Source organism: Dendrobates tinctorius, unplaced genomic scaffold (assembly GCF_039654945.1).
Source record: "Dendrobates tinctorius isolate UK_male_01 unplaced genomic scaffold, ASM3965494v1 ptg000004l, whole genome shotgun sequence".
NCBI lineage: Eukaryota > Metazoa > Chordata > Amphibia > Anura > Dendrobatidae > Dendrobates > Dendrobates tinctorius.
Window position 1 is genome coordinate 16,666,084 of NW_027361672.1, and position 22,348 is coordinate 16,688,431.

Consider the following 22,348-nt stretch of genomic DNA (forward strand, 5'->3'; position numbering starts at 1 on the left):
TTTCAGGACTAACCGGTCATCGAATATTTGTAAGTAGGGATCTTGAACCGATAGGGCCTGAAGTTCCCCTAATCTTTTGGCTGACGTAACTGCCACTAGGAACGCCGTCTTCAGAGAGAGGTTACCGATAGTTATTTCTATCCCTAGCTGGTACGGCTGTCTACATAGCGCATTAAGGACTAGGTTAAGGTCCCAAGGAGGGACGGTCTTTCTTATCAGGGGTTTAAGCCTCTGCACAGCCCTTGAGAACCGGGCTATCCAAGGGTGAGATGATAGGGTTGTGTCGTAGAACACGCTTAAGGCCGCAATCTGCACTCTCAGAGTGCTGGGTCTAAGACCCTTTTTGAACCCTGCCTGTAAGAAGTCAAGGATCTTCGGGATGTGGGGTTGGTCAGTCTCAACTGTCGCCTCTCCATAAAAGCTGCAAATTTTTTTCCAGATTATGTTATATATTGCTGCTGTCACGGGCTTCCTACTTGCTTGTAGAGTGGATATGACTTCATCCGATAGACCCCTTGCTCTTAGGACCTGCTGCACAGGATCCAGGCTGATAGCTAGAGGGCTTCTGGCCTTTTGTGGAAGGCCAGACCCTGGTGAAGAAGGTCTTCTCTTTTTGGCAGAAGAATGGGATCTTCCCGTGATATTTTCCTGAGTAGAGGAAACCAACTTCTCCTTGGCCAATAGGGGACCACCAATATGACCCTGGCTCTGTCCTCGTAGACCTTCCAGAGAACTCTTGGGTTGAGAGCTAGAGGCGGGAAGGCGTACAATAGGCCCCTGTTCCAGGACTGCGATAGAGCATCTATCCCCGTCGGGTTTCCTGCAGGGTTCAGGGAGTAGAATGCTTTGACCTTTGTGTTACCCCTGTCTGCAAACTGGTCTATTTCCGGTTGTCCCCAGCGGTCGCACAGACTGCTGAACACCTCTTCGTTGAGTTCCCAGTCTGTTGCGGTTATTATTCTTCTGCTGAGGAAGTCTGCAACTTGGTTCCTGGTGCCCTCCAGATGTACTGCTGATATTGAGAGGACCTCTCTTTCCGCCCATCTGAAGATCTGTTCGGCTAAGCCCTGTAGTGCCGGGTGTCTTGGTCCGCCCTGATGGCAGAGAAAGGCTACTGTCGTGGTATTGTCCGACAATATTTTGACGTGCTTGTTTTTCACCCGAGACCAGGCGACGAGTAGTACCTTCCAGACCGCATGTAGCTCTCTGAAGTTGGAGGACCTGTTGCTGTCCTCCCGACTCCATCGCCCCTTTTAGTATTCTCCTCCGACGTGTCCACCCCAGCCGTACAGACTTGCGTCCGTGGTTACTACGATCTCTGGGGACTGAATCCATGAGACACCGGTTTTTAGGTTTCTCTGGACGGTCCACCACAGCAGTGACCTTCTGACCTGGGGAACTAACTGTATTTTCTTGTCCAGTGAGCCCTGCCTTGTGTCCCAGGACGCAAGGACTGCTCGTTGTAGTATCGGGAGTGGAATTGACTCCATCTGACACAGGGAATGCACGAAGTCATCAGCCCCAGAATCCTCATTGCGTCTCTGATCGATACCCGGTTCTTTGAGAACTGACGAATCTTCCTTGGCATGCTGGTCTGCTTTTCCTCTGGAAGATAGGACATTCTTCTTTCTGAATCCAGCATGACTCCCAAAAATTTTATTCTGGACTTGGGTGTAAGATCTGATTTTGACCAATTTATGATCCAACCCAACCTCTGCAGCGTGGAGATCGAGGACTGACAGTTGACTCTGAGCTGGGCTGCTGAATCTGCTACAAATAAAAAGTCGTCTAAGTACGGGACCACCGTGATGTTTTGGGCTCTTAGGTAGGCCACTATCTCTACCATTACTTTTGTGAAAACTCTTGGGGCTGATGCTAGGCCAAAGGGGAGGCAGTGGAACTGGTAGTGGTGAATCCTGCCCTCCTTTTCGACCGCAAACCTGAGATATTTTTGGTGGTCTGGGTGGATGGGGACGTGGTAATACGCGCTTTTTAGATCTAGCGTGCACATTACCACCGATTCTCCTAGCAACGGAATCGTGGATCTTATTGATTCCATCTTGAAGCGTTTGTATGCTACCCACTTGTTTAGGGGCTTGAGATTTATTATGGTCCTGGTCTTCCCCGATGGTTTTTTTATTACGAAGAGGCTCGAGTAGTGTCCCTTCCCTTCTTCTTGCATGGGAACTGGCATGATTGCCTCCATTTCTAGGAGGTCCTGGATATCGAACCACATGGAGGAGGTTGGACAGAGTTGTGAGCTGGTCACTAAGAACCTGTTTGGAGGTAGGGAGTTGAACTCTATCTTGTACCCCTGAGAAATTACCTGTAGTACCCAGGGGCTGGTGGTAATCTCCCGCCATCCTCCCCTGAACTTGAGCAGTCGCCCCCCCCTACGCTGGTGGCGTCATTTTTTCCGGGAGCTAGACCCTGGGCCGGAGAAGATGGTATCTCTGCTCCTATTTCTACCCTCGCCCCCTTTGGGGTAGCTCCATCTGCCCGACTTTCCCTTTCCTCTATAGTCTGTTCTCTGGTTGTAACGGGATCTACGAAAGGGCTGATACTTTCTACGTTTCTCCTCAGGGAACCCCTTTTTTTCATCTGACGCCTTCTCTAAGATATCATCAAGCACAGGTCCGAAGACTCTACCCCCCGAGAAGGGAATTGAACAAAGTTTATTCTTTGACTGCATGTCATCTGACCAACTTTTAAGCCAGATAGCTCTTCTGGCTGTGTTGGACAACGATTGGCTTCTGGCCGTGAATCTAACGGACTCCGCTGAGGCAACAGCCAAAAACACCGTAACTAATTTTAGCAAGGGAAGGGATTTTAAAATAGTTTCCCTCGGAGTTCTATCTGACAAGTGCTCCTCCAAATCATCTATCCATAGATGCATGGAGCGTGCTACTGATGTCACAGCTATATTTGTTTTTATGACCGCCGCTGAACTTTCCCAGGCCCTCTTTAAGAGCCCCGTCTGCCTTCCGATCCTTTAAACTTGGAGATCACTGGGATATCGATCTTAGGGACCTCCTCCCAGACCTTGACCTCCCCTGGGTCAAACAGCAGGCGAAGCCTGAAGTCTCAGGGAATAGTTAATCTTTTCTCTGCTTCCTCCCATTCTTCTAATATCATAGCACATATATGGGTATTTACTGGGAAGACCATCAAAGTCTGGGAGCGCAACCCCCCGAACATCTCATCCTGTATTGAGAGGGTAGTCGGGGGTTCCTCGATCTGCATAGTCTGCCGAACTGCCCCCAACAGCTCATCCGTATCGCCGGATGCAAAGAGATACTTTCTTCCCCTTTCCGGGTGCTCTCTGATCTCCTCCTCTGCGTCTAATTCGGACAGGATGTCCTCGGAAGACGTGCCCAACTCCCTCTTTCTGGATGCCTGAGGGTTCACCTGCAGGGCTTGGGGCATGGCTAGGCCAAACACCGAAGCCTGTACTTCCTCTCTAATTATTGCTCTCATGTTAGACATGAGCGTAGCCGGTTCTTCCCCCATTATGCGCTTTGTACATGCATCGCAGAGGGTCTTTTGCCAGATGTCCTTTAGCTTCTTAGAGCAAACTGGACACTTCTTATTTTTCCTCCTGGGTTCTTTCCTTTCTGAGGTGGAGGTTCCCCCCTAGAACACATAAAGTACCTGTTCTGTGGGGTCTGACTTACTGGGGGCCTGCCATGACCTCATTTGAGACTACTCACCCTAGCTCTCCATTCCAGTCTCCGTCTTCGCCTGGTCCTCCATCCTGGATAGAGAATGTTCCCTGTGGCTGCCTGCCTGTGGAGACACCGGAACGTGTAAGTGGCCGGGGGGGGGTGCTGTCCGGCTCTTAGAACCGCAGGCCCCTGCATACCGCTGCTGTCTTCTTGTCGTGCAGCCGATCCGCTCCACCGCCCAGAGTGTGCCCCCTTTCACAGATGGTGTGGCACTCCTGAACGCCGGGAGGTCGCATTTAGTGATGCGACCGGTTGTGATGCGCAGGCCCGGTGACGCAACCGGAAGTCCCGCCCGCTTGGATGACGTGCGCGCCCAGGCCTGGATGGTGTGGGCAGAAGTAGCACGCTCTGATCCAGGGCATGGCGCGCTGGCCTGCAGCATCTCGCAGCGGGGGGAGAGGAGCGACGATCCTCTGCCGGGGGTCGCTTGAGGGACCAGTGGACTCCGCAGAGGCGGCCCCGGTACCTGAATATCGGTTGTGGCAGTGGCATCTGGGGTAGAGAGCCCCCTTCGGGAGGAAGCGACCCCGTCTCCAAGAGCAGCGCTACACTGGAGGGGCTGAGGGACCCTGTGCCGGGTATCAGCTTGCAGAGTTTCTCAGGTAGGAAGAGAAAGGCTGGGCCCCCCCGATCCTGACCCTCTGCGCGGAACGGACTGGATCTTCCTCTCGTCGTTCCTATCCGCAGTGGGACAGGAAAAACACTCAGGGGTGGTAAGGGGAGGATCCTTTTAAACTCTCGTGGTTTATACCACAAGAAAAATGGTGTAAAAAATAAAGCCAATTACTGACCTGCTGTTGGTTTGTTCATTCTGCCTTCCAAAGATCACAGTAAGGCTAGGCGCACAGTTATCCTGGGTTCTGCGCTGAGAGCTTGCACCAGAGTTTTCATGTAAATCTCTGAAAGACGCGAGTCAGGTGGAACCCCAGGTGGAAGATTCCCTATAATGAGGCAGATGGAGTCACTGTGGATGCCGTCTGGCCTATGATCAGGCGGTGTCCGTCATTTTAAGAGTGCATAAAAGCGACATCGGCCACAGTTTTGTGCACTTTTGAAAGGAAGGACACCGCTGAGTAGAGGCCAGACGGAGTCCAGAGTAACTCTACTGCCTCACTATAGTGAATGGATCCCTTGAGGGTTTCATCTGAATTACGTCACTCGGGCAGCACAGTGGCTCAGTGGGTAGCACTGCAGCCTTGCAGCGCTGGGGTCCTGGGTTCAAATCCCACCCCATGTTTGCATGGGTTTCCTCTGGGTTCTCCCGTTTCCTCCCACATTCCAAAGACATACTGATGGGGCTCACAATCTAAATTCCCTATCGGGGACAGTTCAGATAATGTGTGCAAACTGTAAAGCGCTGCGGAATATGTTATCGCTATATAAAAATAAAGATTTATTTTTATTTAGATGGAAACCCCGATATAAGTGCTCAGCGTAGAGCACTTATAGAATAGATGGTGTATGCCATCTATTGTAACCAAAATTGCACTTAAGAATTAAATTGTGCCCATACAGTAGTTTTCCACCAGATATGGAGAACTGGCGTACTCACGAGTAAGTGACAACAGATTTTGTGGTCCATTTTCTCCTGTTACTCTTGTGGAAAATTTGGGGCTGAAGCAATATTTTTGCAGGAAAAATTTATTTTTTCAATTTTTACGAATCAACATTACAAAATTTTGTAAAGCACCTGTGGATCCAAGATGCTCACCACACCTCTAGATAAGTGGTCTTGATGTTGTAGTTTCCAAAATGGGATTCTTAGTGGGGCAGGTTTTCACTGTTTAGGCACATAAGGGGCTGTTCAAACACGACATGGCATCAGCTATCAAATGGTGCTCCTTCCCTTCCAAGCTCTGCCATGTGCCAAACAGTAGCTTTCCCCCACATATGGGGTATCGGTGTAATCAGAAGAAATTGCACAACAAATTGTATGGTTCATTTTCTCCTGTTACCCTTATGAAAATGAAAAATTTGGGGCTAAAGAAACATTTTTGTGTGGAAAATTTTATTTTTATTTTCACTGCTCAACGTTCTAAAATTCTTTCAAGAACCTGTGGGTTCAAGTTGCTCACCAAAACTCTAGATTAATTCATTGAGGAGTATATTTCCAAAGTGGGGTCACATACGGAAGGTTTCCACTGTTTAGGCACATCAGGAGCTCTGCAAATGCGACATGGCATCTGCTATCTTTTCCAGGCAATTTTGCGATCCAAAAGTTGAGTGTTGTTCCTTGCATTCAAAGTCTTACAGTGAGCCTGAACAGTAGTTTTCCACCACATATGCGGTATCGGTGTACTCAGGAGTTACTGAACAACAAATTGTAAGGTTCATTTTCTCTAGTTACCCTTTTGAAAATGCAAAATGTTGGGCTAAAGAAACATTTTTGTGGGTAAAAATGAAATTTTCATTTTTCCCTTCCATGTTGCTTTAATTCCTATGAAGCCCCTAAAGGGTTAATAAACTTTTTGAATATGGTTTTGAGCACTTTGAGGTGTGTAGCTTTTAAAATAGTATCACTTTTGGGCATTCTCTGTCACAAAAGCCCCTCAAAGTGATTTCAAATGGGATGTGGTTCCTAAAAAATTAGTTTTGTAAATGTTGTTGGAAAAATGAGAAATGCTGATAAGCTTTTAACCCTTTAACTTAATAGCAAAAAAAGTTATGTTCTAAAAATGATGCTGATATGAATTAAACATGTGGTAAATGTTATTTATTAACTGTTTTGTGTGATATAACTATCTGGTTTAAGGGCACAAAAAGTGAAAGTTTGAAAAGAGCAACATTTAAAAAAAAATTTTTTGTCAAATTTTTCAATATTTTCATAAATAAGCCTAAATCATATCGACCAAAATTTACCACTAACAAGAAGTACAACATGTCACGAAAAAACAATTTCAGAATGACAAAGATACGTTCAAGGGTTCCAGAGTTACAGTATAAACCTCAAAGTGACACTTGTCAGAATTTAAAAAAATCGCTCAGGAAGGTGAAAATAGGCTGGTTGTGAAGGAGATATATATATATATATATATATATATATATATATATATATATAAAACAAAATAATAAACACATAAAAGTTTGATCCACCTTTTCCCAATACAACAAAATAAAAAAAAAAATGAAAGTATACTTAATTGCCACTTTTGCAAAAAATGTATCAAAATATATAATAAAGTATGCAAAGCTTGGCATCAACGTAATCGTGCTGAACTAGAGAATCCTCTTTAGACTGCGTTCACACATCGCATTTTTTTCGCGTTTTCGCAGCGGTTTTTACCGCGCTATTTTGCATCGAAAATGCGAAAACAGCATCCCATGCAATCCTATGGGATTCCGCAATGCTGTACTAATGCTGTGGATTTTCCCGCGGCGGAATCGCATTGCGCAAAAATCCGCAGCATGCTCATTAATTTGCGGAATCGTGGCGATTCCGCCCACATAGGAATGCATTGTTCTGCTTACGTTCCGCATGTGGCTGTGCCCACCATGCGAAAAGTAAGCAGAACATTTGCGGATGGTACCCACGGTCCGGAGGAGAGGAGACTGTCCTCCGGGCTGTGGGTACCATATCCCTTTAAAAATTAAAATTAAAAAATCGTGCTATATTCACCTTCCGACGTCCCGCGCAGTGTTCCCAGGCTTCAGCGATACACGCGGCAGCTTCCGTTCCCAGTGATGCATTGCGATGACCAAAGGTCATTGCTGCAATGCATCACTGGGAACGGGACCTGTCGGAGCATCGCGGAGGCCTTGGGGACGCTGCGCGGGATGCCGGAAGGTGAATATACCCGATTTTTTATTTTTTTAAATTATTTTTAATATTAGATCTTTACTATTGATGCCGCATAGCCAGCCTCAATAGTAAAAAGTTGGTCACACTCGTCAAACACTATGTTTGACGAGTGTGACCAACCTGTCAACCAGTTCTCCAAGCGATGCTACAGATCGCTTGGAAAACGCTAGCATTCTGCAAGCTAATTACGCTTGCAAATCGCTAGTTTTTCCGCTGGAAAATCGCGGGAATTTAAAATGCGATTTTCCCACAGAATGGAATTTCAGAATTCTCGCGGCAATTCCACTACATGTGAACTTAGCCTAACAGGTTATTATGATTCTGAAATCCATAAAAACTACACATCGTACTTTTTTTGTGATTTCAATACACTAAGATATTAAAAAGAAAAAAAAAAAGACATGACTCTTGGAAGAAGGATAGGAAAAAAACAAAAGTGCAAAAACAAGTACTAGCTGAGGCAAAAGGGCTGAACACTGAGACTTCAGCTTTGAATTATGAAGTGACACTTCACCGTTAGATGCAGGGCTGTGGAGTCGGTAAGCCAAACCTGCGACTCCGACTCCTCAATTTCCCTTACACCAACTCCGACTTCCACACATATTGCTTATATTTAAGTGAAAAAATTATTGTAGTACAATGTGAACATCAGACATTTAATCATTTTTATGATCCAATAATCAAGATATTTAGATAGAACAGAATATATATTTATTGGAATACAACTTTAGAACACAAAAAACTGTAATAAATTGTAAATATGTAATACAATATGTAATATCGATTACATATATACAGTACAGACCAAAAGTTTGGACACACCTTCTCATTCAAAGCGTTTTCTTTTATTTCATGACTATGAAAATTGTAGATTCATTCTGAAGGCATCAAAACTATGAATTAGCACATGTGGAATTATATAATTAACAAAAAAGTGTGAAACAACTGAAAATATGTCTTATATTCTAGGTTCTTCAAAGAAGCCACCTTTTGCTTTGATTACTGCTTTGCACACTCTTGGCATTCTCTTGATGAGCTTTAAGAGGTAATCACCGGAAATGGTCTTCCAACAGTCTTGAAGGAGTTCCCAGAGATGCTTAGCACTTGTTGGCCCTTTTGCCTTCACTCGGTGGTCCAGCTCACCCCAAACCATCTCGATAGGGTTCAGGTCTGGTGACTGTGGAGGCCAGGTCATCTGGCGTAGCACCCCATCACTCTCCTTCTAGGTCAAATAGCCCTTACACAGCCTGGAGGTCTGTTTGGGGTCATTGTCCTGTTGAAAAATAAATGATGGTCCAACTAAACGCAAACCGGATGGAATAGCATGCCGCTGCAAGATGCTGTGGTAGCCATGCTGGTTCAGTATGCCTTCAATTTTGAATAAATCCCCAACAGTGTCACCAGCAAAGCACCCCCACACCATCACACCTCCTCCTCCATGCTTCACGGTGGGAACCAGGCATGTAGAGTCCATTCGTTCACCTTTTATGCGTCGCACAAAGACAAGGTGGATGGAACCAAAGATCTCAAATTTGGACTCATCAGACCAAAGCACAGATTTCCACTGGTCTAATGTCCATTCCTTGTGTTTTTTAGCCCAAACAAATCTCTTCTGCTTGTTGCCTGTCCTTAGCAGTGGTTTCCTAGCAGCTATTATACCATGAAGGCCTGCTGCACAAAGTTTCCTCTTAACAGTTGTTGTAGAGATGTGTCTGCTGCTAGAACTCTGAGCATTGACCTGGTCTCTAATCTGAGCTGCTGTTAACCTGTGATTTCTGAGGCTGGTGACTCGGATGAACTTATCCTCCGCAGCAGAGGTGACTCTTGGTCCTTTCCCGGGGCGGTCCTCACGTGAGCCAGTTTCTTTGTAGCGCTTGATGGTTTTTGCCACTGCACTTTGGGACACTTTCAAAGTTTTCCCAATTTTTCAGACTGACTGACCTTCATTTCTTAAAGTAATGTTGGCCACTTGCTTTTCTTTACTTAGCTGCTTTTTTCTTGCCATAATACAAATTCTAACAGTCTATTCAGTAGGACTATCAGCTGTGTATCCACCAGACTTCTGCACAACACAACTGATGGTCCCAACCCCATTTATAAGGCAAGAAATCCCACTTATTAAACCTGACAGGGAACACCTGTGAAGTGAAAACCATTTCCAGTGACTACCTCTTGAAGCTCATCAAGAGAATGCCAAGAGTGTGCAAAGCAGTAATCAAGCAAAAGGTGGCTACTTTGAAGAACCTAGAATATAAGACATACAGTATTTTCAGTTGTTTCACACTTTTTTGTTAATTATATAATTCCACATGTGTTAATTCATAGTTTTGATGACTTCAGAGTGAATCTACAATTTTCATAGTAATGAAAATAAAGAAAACTCTTTGAATGAGGTGTGTCCAAACTTTTGGTCTGTACCGTATATATATATATATATATATATATATATATATATATATATATATATATATAGTGTGTGTGTGTATATATATATATATATATATATATAAATATATATATAACACTATGATTTATCTCAGCTAAGACAAAGCCTAGATCCTCAGGCTACATTCACACCATGGGCGTAACCGGGATCAAACCTGGAAAGGGCAGAACCTCATAATGTTCCGCAGAACCTCATACTGCACACCTCAGCTGCTGCAGAACCTCATACTGCACACCCCTACACTTGAAAATAAAGCCTGCACCTTAAAGGGGTTGTCCGGGCTTTTCACATAATCTCAGTACATATCTGGGCTGCAGAATTATGACAATAAGTAATTTACTTTCTGTCACTAGTTTGCACGGTTTTCTAGATATTCTGAACAGAACGTCCAAGGGGGGGTGTGTTATGGCATTGAAATGAGAACTAGTCGTAACCTCCTACTCTACTCCAAACATGCCCTCTATAGCAACAACCCCACCCTCCATAGCTGGACGTTCTGTTCAGAATATCTAGAAAACCGTGCAAACTAGTGACAGAAAGTAAATTACTTATTGTCATAACTCTGCAGCCCAGATATGTACTGAGATTATGTGAAAAGCCCGGACAACCCCTTTAAGAAGATGTGGTGGTGATGAATGCAGTCTGTCTATTCCAACTATCAATTGATGTTGATGTGTTACTGAAGACGAGCAATGCCTGTCCTGGGCGTCCTTTTGGGCAGCTATGAGGAGTGTTAGTCTGTGTACTACCCGGTTTTCATTCTTTTTGGTACAGATACGATATGGATAGATAGATATGGATAGATGGATAGATAGAGCAGATTAGAAATCTGCTTTTGCTATAGAAAACATTATTTATGAGCTCAAAAACCTTTCAGGTGATGCAGTTTTTTAAAAAGCTGATCGGCTTTTGCAGCTGAAAAACGTATCCTCAAAAAACGCAGGAAAAACGCTGTGTGTGAATGTAGCCTTAGATCAGGAATATAACAGCCATTTATAAGACATTTCATAACTTTCCCAAATTCCTATGAAAAAATATTCAGCACATCCTGCATTGAATTACTGTACCCAATTTATTATATATTTTAGGAGTCGGAGTCGGTCCATTTTATACCGACTCATAGAATCATAGAATCGTAGAGTTGGAAGGGACCTCCTGGGCCATCTGGTCCAACCCCCTGCTCAAAGCAGGATTCGCTAAATCATCCCAGTCAGATGTCTGTCCAGCCTCTGTTTGAAGACTTCCATTGAAGGAGAACTCACCACTACTCGTGGCAGCTTGTTCCACTCATTGATCACTCTATCTGTCAAAAAGTTTTTTCTAATATCTAATCTGTGTCTCCTCCCATTCAGTTTCATCCCATTGATTCTAGTCGCAAATGAGAATAAAGTTGATCCTTCTACAATGTGACAGCCCTTAGATGAGAACTCAACAATACATTCTAAAACCCCGGAATGAAACACAGTGTATGTTCTTAAATGAATGACACTTGAGAGTTGCAGAAAAAGACAGCACTATGTGCATTATTATGCACTTTCTCATTACACAATATAATTATTGTAGTACATGTATGAATAGAAACTTCTTAAAGGGGTTATCTAGTGGTGCTCACTTCCACAATGGAGGCAAGCTGTCCAAATGATATTATGAACCTATATAACTGCGTAGACGAGCGCACGCTGAGCAGACATCATAAATATGTCCTTTTCTAATGAACAACACACAATAATGCAGCCAAGCTCACCAAGTGTGTGGGGTTATTGCACCATCGGCACCGCTCACCTGTGCTGTGGAAGTGAGCAGGGCCAGATAGCCCCTTTATCTTTCACAACAAGTAATTTTTTGGTGGATCCTACCTCTTCTTCTAACCAGTCATTATATTGTACAATGCTAGCCATGGCAACATCAGCACCTTTCATATAGAATGTGATTTCTCCAGATGATTCCTCCTGTAAAACAAACACACAACAAAATATTATAAGGATAATTAACAACAAGGTGCTAAACTCGACAACATGTTTCCTTGCTCAATTCACAAGAATTAAAGAACCTGTGTCGAGATTACAACTTATAAATAGTGATGAGCGCGTATACTCGTTACTCGAGATTTCTGAGCATGCTCGGGTGGTCTCTGAGTAGTTTGGGCGTGCTCGGAGATTTAGTTTCTGTCACCGTAGCTGCATGATTTGCGGCTGCTAGGCAGCCTGAATACATGTGGAGATTGCCTGTTTGTTATGAAATCCCCACATGTATTCAGGCTGTCTAGCAGCCGCAAGTCATGCAGCTACGGTGACAGAAACTAAATCTCCGAGCACATCCAAATACTCGGAGAACACCCGAGCATGCTCGGAAATCTCGCTCATCACTACTTATCAACTATCCACACTGCACATGTGCAATACTCTCTACATTTTAAGTCTATAAGACTAAAAGTAGTAGCCAAGTACATCATTGGCTATCTCCATCAATCCCTTAGACTTAACATGGAAGGGGTATTCCACAATCTCTGCTCCAAATGACGGACCCTCAACGATCAAGCACTTATCCTACTTCCTATTGACAAGTGATGTGACCCATTTAAAAGCATATATTCACTTATACTTATATAGATGTGTGCAAAAGTTTTAGACAGGTGTTGAAAAAATGCTGCAAGTAAGAATGTCTTCAATTAACAAAATGCAAAGTGAACAAAAAGAAACATAGATCTAAATCAATATTTGGTGCGACATTCGTTTTGCCTTCAAATCAGCATCAATTTTACATATAACTGCACACAGTATTTGAAGGAACTCAGCAGGGATATTGTTCCAAACACCTTGGAGAACTAACCACAGATCTTTTGCAGATGTAGGCTTATACAAATCCTTTTCGCACATAGCTATATTTGAAAGATCCAGCAGTAAGACATTTAAATTATCCTACACCATATTAGTGTACAACATATGTGGTAAAGACAATCACAACAACTTTTTTTTTGTAGACACTGACACAGTTTTGAAACAGAATTGTGGATACAGCTCTGGTCTGTCATATATAACTCAGGATTTGTACAAGGTAAGAATTGTTCCTACATAAAAAAGGGGTAACGTAAACTATAAAATGTAGTAAAAATCTGAGAGTGTGTTGTATAGAACATATATATACACACTTACTCTGACTATGATGCCCATACGTTTGCCTTCAGAAGTAAAGGGAAAGATCTGGAGAATGAAGAATGTAAGAATCTGTCCACTGGGAGTTTTGAGTTGCATGGATGTCAGATCTCTGTTAACAAGAGAGAGACCAACACTTTCTGTCCACTGTACAAGTGCAACCTGTGAAAAAGAGAAATTAAAAGGGTGCTCTTACAATTGCTTTAATTGGTTAGCATGAAAAAAGCAAGGCTGCAATTGACTGGCTTTTTCTAACTGTTGTCATTCTCCTGCAATGAGAGATTTGATCTTTTATAGTGTAAAGCTCGTTTCCCTATAGCCAGGCCTCTAGTTCCGAGCGGAGAGCGCGTTGTAGTTACAATCCAGGAGATGGGTTAACTTTTAAGCCATGCTGCAAAAAAAACAATCCCACAGCATTGATGCTGTCACCACCATGTTTCACAATGGGGATGGTGTTCTTGGACTGATGATCTGTGTTGGTTTGACCCCAGACATAGAGTTTACCTTGGTGGCCAAAAAGTTTAATTTTAGTCTTATCTGACAACAGTACCTTCCTCCATACATTTGGGGAGTCTCCCACATGTCTTTTGGCAAACTCAAAACGAGATTTACAATTTTTGGTGTGTAAGGCAAGGCATTAGTGATAAGCGAGTACACTCGTTGCTCGGGTTTTCCCTAGCACGCTAAGGTGCCCTCCGAGTATTTGGCGTGCTCAGAGATTTAGTTTGTGTCGAAGTAGCTGCATGATTTATGGCTACTAGCCAGCCTGAATACCTTTGGGGATTCCCTTATAAACAAGTATTCCTCACATGTATTCAGGCTGTCTAGCAGCCATAAATCATGCAGCTATTTCGACACACACGAAATCTCCGAGCACGCCAAAATACTCGGACACCCGAGCATGCTCGGGGAAACCCAGGTAACGAGCATACTCGCTCATCACTACAAGGCATTTTTTCTGCTCACTCTTCCATTAAAGCCACCTCTATGGAGTGTATGGCTTATTGTGTTGTAGCCAGTGTGTCCTTTGAGAAAAGGTGTGTATACACTGACAGATCATGTGACACTTAGAATGCACACAGGTGGACTTCCTTTCACTAAGCATGTGATGTATGAACGTAATTGCTTGCACCAGAAATTTTGAGAGGCTCCATCGCAAAAGGGATGAATACATATGCACATGACAATTTTTCGTTATTTGATAGCATACATTTAATGTATGCCTATATTTTTCTCACTTCATCAACTATTACTATTTAGTGCTGATGCATCACACACAAATCAGATTAACAAAATATTTTAACACAGGTTGCAAGGTTACAAAATAGGTAAGTGACATATCAGCTCTGGCTTGTCAAGGTAAGGAGGCTTATTCACCGTGCAATGCTCCTCTGGGAAAATAATATGCAAATTGCCTCTTCAGAGAGGAAGAGGACTTGAACTCTATAGCGCCACCTGTTGGTAGTAGCGATCCTACAAGTCACAATCAACCCTTTAACGAGTCTTGTAATATGACTTAGGATAAAAGCCAAATCAGAATCTCAATTTGCAGACATGGTGTTTCGGGCCATAGGCCCGATTGGGTTGATTGTAACTGGTAGGATCGCTACTACCAACAGGTGGCGCTATAGAGTTCAAGTCCTCTTCCTCTCTGAAGAGGCAATTTGCATATTATTTTCCCAGAGGAGCATTGCACGGCGAATAAGCCTCCTTACCTTGACAAGCCAGAGAGGGTATGTCACTCTGCACAAGGAGAAACCTTACCCCTTAGACCTCAGTCCAGAGGCGCTCACCTAGTCAAATCAGTTCTCATACTTTGCACTGACGAGGGCCAATAGCCCGAAAACACCATGTCTGCAAACTGAGATTCTGATTTGGCTTTTATCCTAAGTCATATTACAAGACTCGTTAAAGGGTTGATTGTGACTTGTAGGATCGCTACTACCAACAGGTGGCGCTATAGAGTCCAAGTCCTCTTCTTCTCTGAAGAGGCAATTTGCACAAAATAGGTAAAAATCCAAGGGGGTGAACACCTTTGCACAATACCGTATATTCCATTCAAGGTCTATAAGAATGTCGAAAATACCAGAGAAGAGCACTTCAAGGATAGGGGCTAGTTACCGTATAAGGGACAACTCCTTTCATTGTTCATGTTCTTTAGCTGTAAATATCATGTTTCATGGGATAGACCCTTTAGTATTGATATAAGCCCCAAACTCAGCGTTAATGGTGAGTTAGCTCCCCAACTAATTCAACAGAAGCTCAACCACAAAATGCATGTGCACTTCTATTACATGTGTTTACACCTTATGGTTTTCCCAGCTGTCCATGCACATACAAAGCTGAAGACTCTTATAGTCTAACTAAGCAGCTCCTATTTAATGGATCACTAAGACATGAATCCAATGTATGTACAGTGGGGAAAAAAGTATTTATTCAGCCACCAATTGTGAAAGTTCTCCCACTTAAAAAGATGAGCGAGGCCTGTAATTGACGTCATAGGTAGACCACAACTATGAGCGTTTTTAGGTGACCAAATACTTATTTTCTTCCATAATTTGCAAAATAAATCTTGCCAAATCAGACAAGGTGATTTTCTGGATTTGTTTTCTCATTTTGACTCTCATAGTTGTGGCCTACCTATAATGTCAATTACAGGCTTCTCTCATCTTTTTAAGTGGGAGAACTTGAACAATTGGTGGCTGACAAAATTATTTTTTCCCCCATTGTACAGTATGTGCACCTAAACAGCCATGGCTGGTTATTACTAAACATATATTTGTTCTCACACTACTTCTATTCTGCATTTGTCTGTGCTTGAAACGTTCTCTGACACAGTCTACAGATTCCCATAAAACAAGACTCAATACAACGCTGATAAAATAAGGATTGTGTAATTAGTTAAATATGAGTAGTGTGTCTTACAAATAAAAACAGTCTAGACAGATACCAAACCGATAAAAATATAACGAATTCCAAGTCAAAGTAGTCAATAGAATTGATGATTTGATTGATCATGATCTGCACAAAATGTTATAGAGTCCATTTCTCGAAAATAAAATAATTAGACTTGCAAGAAGACAAACCTTTAAAGCAAGACTATTCTCTTAATTGTGTCAACCAATTTACTTCAATAAAACCTTCTATTCTTGTACTTGCTTTTGACAAAAAGCAAATTATCAACTGCAAACAGAACATGTTTTTTGTTAGGAAGTCTCATACATTTGAAGAAAAACTGCATTCACAAGTGTCATTAGCAAATCATCACGAGCAAGCATTTAGGGTCAAAGAGTACCTAATGCTGTAATTTATATTACAATATTCCCCAATTATCCCTCATCTAGGTGATTAAAGGAAAAACTACAGTAATAAAACTGTCATCTTGCATGGTGTAAAGGACCCGACTCTCCAGCAGGAGTCAACCACGAACCTTAAGGTTGTGGGATCCAACATGAATGGCAGCATCTCATAACCTTCCATGACAGCCTTTAGTCACCATATTTTTGACTAGACTCTGTATAAATTATAACAGTAGTTACTAGTGTTGAGTGAATATGCTTGAATAAGGGGTTATCTGAGCATGCTTGGGTACTATCCAAGTATCTTGGGCGTGCTTGAAAAATATGTTCAAGTCCCCGCGCCTGCATGTCTCGCGTCTGTTAGACATTCTCAAACTATAGCTGTGGAGAGTTCTTTGTTACGTAGATGCCACAAACTAGGCGTTCTGGTCCAACTCCAGGCAGTTTGATTAGGTTTTTTTGTTTTTGTTTTCTTTTTTAACAAAGACTTTAAATTGTTTTCACCATCAGTAGCTATTTTTCCTAATATCACACTATGCCAATTGTGCTTTGTATGAAGCAATGTGATCTACATTTAATTACAGTATATACTCGAGTATAAGCCGACCCGAGCATAAGCCGACCCCCCTAATTTTGCCACAAAAAACTGGGAAAACTTATTGACTCGTGTACAAGCCGAGGGTGCACAGTGAGTGGCCTCAGTTATCTGCAGTGTGTGGCCCCAGTTATGATGCACAGTGAGTGGCCCCAGTTATGATGCACAGTGAGTGGCCCCAGTTATGCTGCATAGTGAGTGGCCCCAGTTATCATGCACAGTGAGTGGCCCCAGTTATGCTGCATAGTGAGTGGCCCCAGTTATCATGCACAGTGAGTGGCCCCAGTTATCATGCACAGTGAGTGGCCCCAGTTATCATGCACAGTGAGTGGCCCCAGTTATCATGCACAGTGAGTGGCCCCAGTTATCATGCACAGTGAGTGGCCCCAGTTATCATGCACAGTGAGTGGCCCCAGTTATCATGCACAGTGAGTGGCCCCAGTTATCTGCACAGTGAGTGGCCCCAGTTATCATGCACAGTGAGTGGCCCCAGTTATCATGCACAGAGAGTGGCCCCAGTTATCATGCACAGTGAGTGGCCCCAGTTATCATGCACAGTGTGTGGCCCCAGTTATGCCGCACAGTGAGTGGCCCCAGTTATCATGCACAGTGAGTGGCCCCAGTTATCATGCACAGTGAGTGGCCCCAGTTATGCTGCATAGTGACTGGCCCCAGTTATGCTGCATAGTGACTGGCCCCAGTTATGCTGCATAGTGACTGGCCCCAGTTATGCTGCACAGTGAGTGGCCCCAGTTATGCCGCACAGTGAGTGGCCCCAGTTATCATGCACAGTGAGTGGCCCCAGTTATCATGCACAGTGAGTGGCCCCAGTTATCATGCACAGTGAGTGGCCCCAGTTATCATACACAGTGAGTGGCCCCAGTTATCATGCACAGTGAGTGGCCCCAGTTATCATGCACAGTGAGTGGCCCCAGTTATCATGCACAGTGAGTGGCCCCAGTTATCATGCACAGTGAGTGGCCCCAGTTATCATGCACAGTGAGTGGCCCCAGTTATCATGCACAGAGAGTGGCCCCAGTTATCATGCACAGTGAGTGGCCCCAGTTATCATGCACAGTGAGTGGCCCCAGTTATCATGCACAGTGAGTGGCCCCAGTTATCATGCACAGTGTGTGGCCCCAGTTATGCCGCACAGTGAGTGGCCCCAGTTATCATGCACAGTGAGTGGCCCCAGTTAACATGCACAGTGAGTGGCCCCAGTTATGCTGCATAGTGACTGGCCCCAGTTATGCTGCATAGTGAGTGGCCCCAGTTATAATGCACAGTGAGTGGCCCCAGTTATGATGCACAGTGAGTGGCCCCAGTTATGATGCACAGTGAGTGGCCCCAGTTATGATGCACAGTGAGTGGCCCCAGTTATGCTGCATAGTGAGTGGCCCCAGTTATCATGCACAATGAGTGGCCCCAGTTATGCTGCACAGTGAGTGGCCCCAGTTATCTGCACAGTGAGTGGCCCCAGTTATGATGCACAGTGTGTGGCTCCAGTTATGATGCACAGTGAGTGGCCCCAGTTATGCTGCATAGTGAGTGGCCCCAGTTATCATGCACAATGAGTGGCCCCAGTTATGCTGCACAGTGAGTGGCCCCAGTTATCTGCACAGTGAGTGGCCCCAGTTATGATGCACAGTGAGTGGCCCCAGTTATGATGCACAGTGAGTGGCCCCAGTTATGCTGCATAGTGAGTGGCCCCAGTTATCATGCACAATGAGTGGCCCCAGTTATGCTGCACAGTGAGTGGCCCCAGTTATGCTGCACAGTGAGTGGCCCCAGTTATCTGCACAGTGAGTGGCCCCAGTTATTATGCACAGTGAGTGGCCCCAGTTATGCTGCACAGTGAGTGGCCCCAGTTATCATGCACAGTGAGTGGCCCCAGTTATGATGCACAGTGAGTGGCCCCAGTTATGATGCACAGTGAGTGGCCCCAGTTATGATGCACAGTGAGTGGCCCCAGTTATGCTGCATAGTGAGTGGCCCCAGTTATCATGCACAATGAGTGGCCCCAGTTATGCTGCACAGTGAGTGGCCCCAGTTATCTGCACAGTGAGTGGCCCCAGTTATGATGCACAGTGAGTGGCCCCAGTTATGATGCACAGTGAGTGGCCCCAGTTATGCTGCATAGTGAGTGGCCCCAGTTATCATGCACAATGAGTGGCCCCAGTTATGCTGCACAGTGAGTGGCCCCAGTTATCTGCACAGTGAGTGGCCCCAGTTATGATGCACAGTGTGTGGCTCCATCATGTTGCTGCTGCCACTGCCTCCCTTACAAAAAAAAAACAAAAACCTGTATACTCACCTCCGTCGCTGCCCCCTGCTCATCAGCGTTGCGCTCTGCAGTGACTGTGCAGGCAGAGAGCGAGATAGCGCTCTCTGACCTGAATGTCACTGCAGATGACGCAAGACAGCAGAGTGCAGGGACAGGTGAATATGCCTGCCAACCCCCCCCCCTATACTCACCAGGTCCTGGCGCTTGTCTCTGCAGATCCCCTGCTTGTTCCATGTTGTCGGCGCATATTTAATGAGCGGGTACCATTTGACAGCTGAAGCAGGAAGAGAGCAGCGCCGACAACATGGAACAAGCAGGGGAGCTGCAGAGAAGGGTGAGTATGATCTGACACCCCCGCTCCCCCTACCCCGCCGATCCCCCCGGTATATGACTCGTGTATAAGCCGAGAGGGGGACTTTCAGCCCAAAAAAATGGACTGAAAATCTCGGCTTATACACGAGTATATACAGTTGCTGTGCATTTCACTCATTTTTCCAAAAGTGCATTGCCTGGCCTATAAGACTCAGCCAGCAATCTCCTGGACCCTAATAGAACAGAACACAGTGATCAGATGAATAGCATTTTCCTACAAAAACCAGCTTGAAAATAGATACTGTATAAACAAGACAGTAGCAAGGCGTGGGTTGCCAGTGTCAAGGACAATGCAAGTGATGAACCCCCTAACCAGTAATAATGCCAAACAATGGCCCCTAAGTGCCCCTTTAAAACAAATAATCCCCTGAATGCCAGTTTAAAAACTAATGATGCTTCCTCAAAAAGTTATAATGCCACCATTGTGCCACTCAATTAAAAAAAAAGTTTACACTCACCTAATCTGAGAGATCATGTCCTCTGCTCCTTGCACATAGAGTTGGCAGGTGCAGGTGGGACAATGCAATGTCTGTGTCCTACAGTAGGGAGAGTGGCGGGACAGAGAACCTTTAGCTCTGTTCTCTACCACAGGATAAAACTGTATAGGTATCATGATGACAGTTCAAAGTATCATTAGTCAGGAGAATTAACTAAGGCGCCTCACTGAGTTTATCTAAGGCAATGCATTCATTAGATATGCATCAATCGGTGAAATACTGGTCCAGAAAACCCATCTCTATCAGTTATTGAAAGGCTAAATACATAATTTAATGGGAACCTGTCAGAAGTTTCATGCTGCTTGTGTCCTCCTAACAGGGTTCCTAATATTATTATATACACACACACAGATAGGTCCATATATATTTGGACAGAGACAACATTTTTCTAATTTTGGTTCTAGACATTACCACAATGAATTTTAAACAAAACAATTCAGATGGCAAATACCAGCTGGGGTGAAGTGCACAGCAAGAATAGTTCATAACAGGCTCCCAGAGGCAGGTGTCACGGAGTGACTGACCCAGTGTGACACGACCCAATGGTTGCACGGTCACTAAACAGCACAGCACACAAGGGAACACCAGGGAAACTATAACGCTGGGCCCTGTCGATAGGTAATGGACACCTCCTGCACTCACCTGAGGATGTGCCCTGATCTCATTATCGTCCCTATACGGGTTCTTTCACTCCATCGCCGAGCAGGATACCTAATCCCTCACTTGCCCTGCTCTTATCCCTAAGTAGGGAACTGACAGGTGAGAGCACTGGTCCCATCGCTGCACTAATACAATAAAAGGAATGGAAAGACAGACATCAAAAGGGACAAGGTAACTAAAATACAACACTTAGCTTGTGCACACTCCTGCTTAACTCCACACCACAGATAGCACAGTAACAGGACTCCAAAACCCCAGACTTGGCTGACACCAGAGCGCTGCTTCTGCAAAGGTTGGTCTCCAAAGAGGAAATGTATCACCAACATTCAGCTGTTGCATCAAGTGACCTCTTAAAGGATGTGCAAGTGGTCACCAGCAACATCTGCTGACTCAGCAACACTGCAGTAACACCAGCTTGCCAGCGGGGAAAAACTGCATTTAACCCCCGCTAGACATAAATGACAAAGTTTTAATGTGAGTGGAACCAGAGCTGCCACAAATCCAAAAATGAATTGTGACAGTAGGGGTCTCAAGTCATGTAAAGGTAGAAAAAAGCCTTTCATCAATGAGAAGCAAATGAGAGCCAGGCTGAGGTTTACCAAAGACGATAAAGGATTGGACCATAGAGGACTGGAGTAAGGTAATCTTCTCTGGTCGTCTAATGGTTAGACAGAGGCCTGGAGAGGAGTACAAGCCACAGTGTCTTGCACCCACTGTGAAATTTGGTGGAAGATCGGTGATGATCTGGGGATGATGAGCAAGGCTGGAATTAGGCAGGTTAATCTTTGCGAAGGACGTATGAATTAAGCCGCATACAAGGTTATCCTGGAAAAACAGTTGATTCCTTCTGCTCAGGCAATATTTCCCAACTTTGAGGACTGTTTTTTCCAGCAGGACAATGCACCATGCCATACCGCTAGGTCAATCAATGTGTGGATGAAGGACCACCACATCAATTCCCTGTCATGGCCAGCCCAATCTCCATACCTGAACCCCATTTAAAACCTCTGGAATGTAATCAAGAGGAAGATGGATAGTCACAAGCCATCAAACAAAGAACTGCTTAAATTTTTGTAACAGGAGTGGCATAAGGTCACCCAAAAGCAGTATGAAAGACAGGTGGAGAGCATGCCAAGACGCATGAAAGCTGTGATTAAAAATCATGGTTATTCCACAAAATATCGATTTCTGAACTCTTCCTGAGTTAAAACATTAGTATTGTTGTTTCTAAATGATTATGAACTTGTTTTCTTAGAATTATTTGAGGTCTGCAAGCACTGCATTTGTTTTGTTATTTTGACCATTTCTAATCTTCTGAAAATAAATACAAAATTTAGTGCTTGGAAAATCAAAGACATGTTGTCAGTAGTTTAAAGAATAAAAGAGCAAATTAAAATAGATCAAATCTATTATTTGTACATTGTAAACACTTAAAAAACAAACAAACAGAGGCGAGTGGCCCAGTTGACAGGTTTAAGGCCCCGTCTCACATAACGAGATCGTTAGCGAGATCGTTGAA

The 22,348-nt window shown here is 44.2% G+C and overlaps 1 protein-coding gene across 2 annotated transcripts in view; it reads right to left on the reverse strand.

Annotated features, from left to right (window-relative positions):
* The window catches only part of ATP9B (ATPase phospholipid transporting 9B (putative)), a 478,099-nt gene that overhangs the window by 87,825 nt on the left and 367,926 nt on the right, over positions 1 to 22,348 (reverse strand). For both annotated transcript variants that reach the window (XM_073566404.1, XM_073566400.1), the window contains exons 16-17: positions 13,123 to 13,284; positions 11,827 to 11,919 (exon numbers count right to left, since the gene is read on the reverse strand). In XM_073566404.1, the coding sequence (XP_073422505.1) occupies positions 11,827 to 11,919; positions 13,123 to 13,284 (255 nt within the window). The remainder of the gene's footprint in view (positions 1 to 11,826; positions 11,920 to 13,122; positions 13,285 to 22,348) is intronic.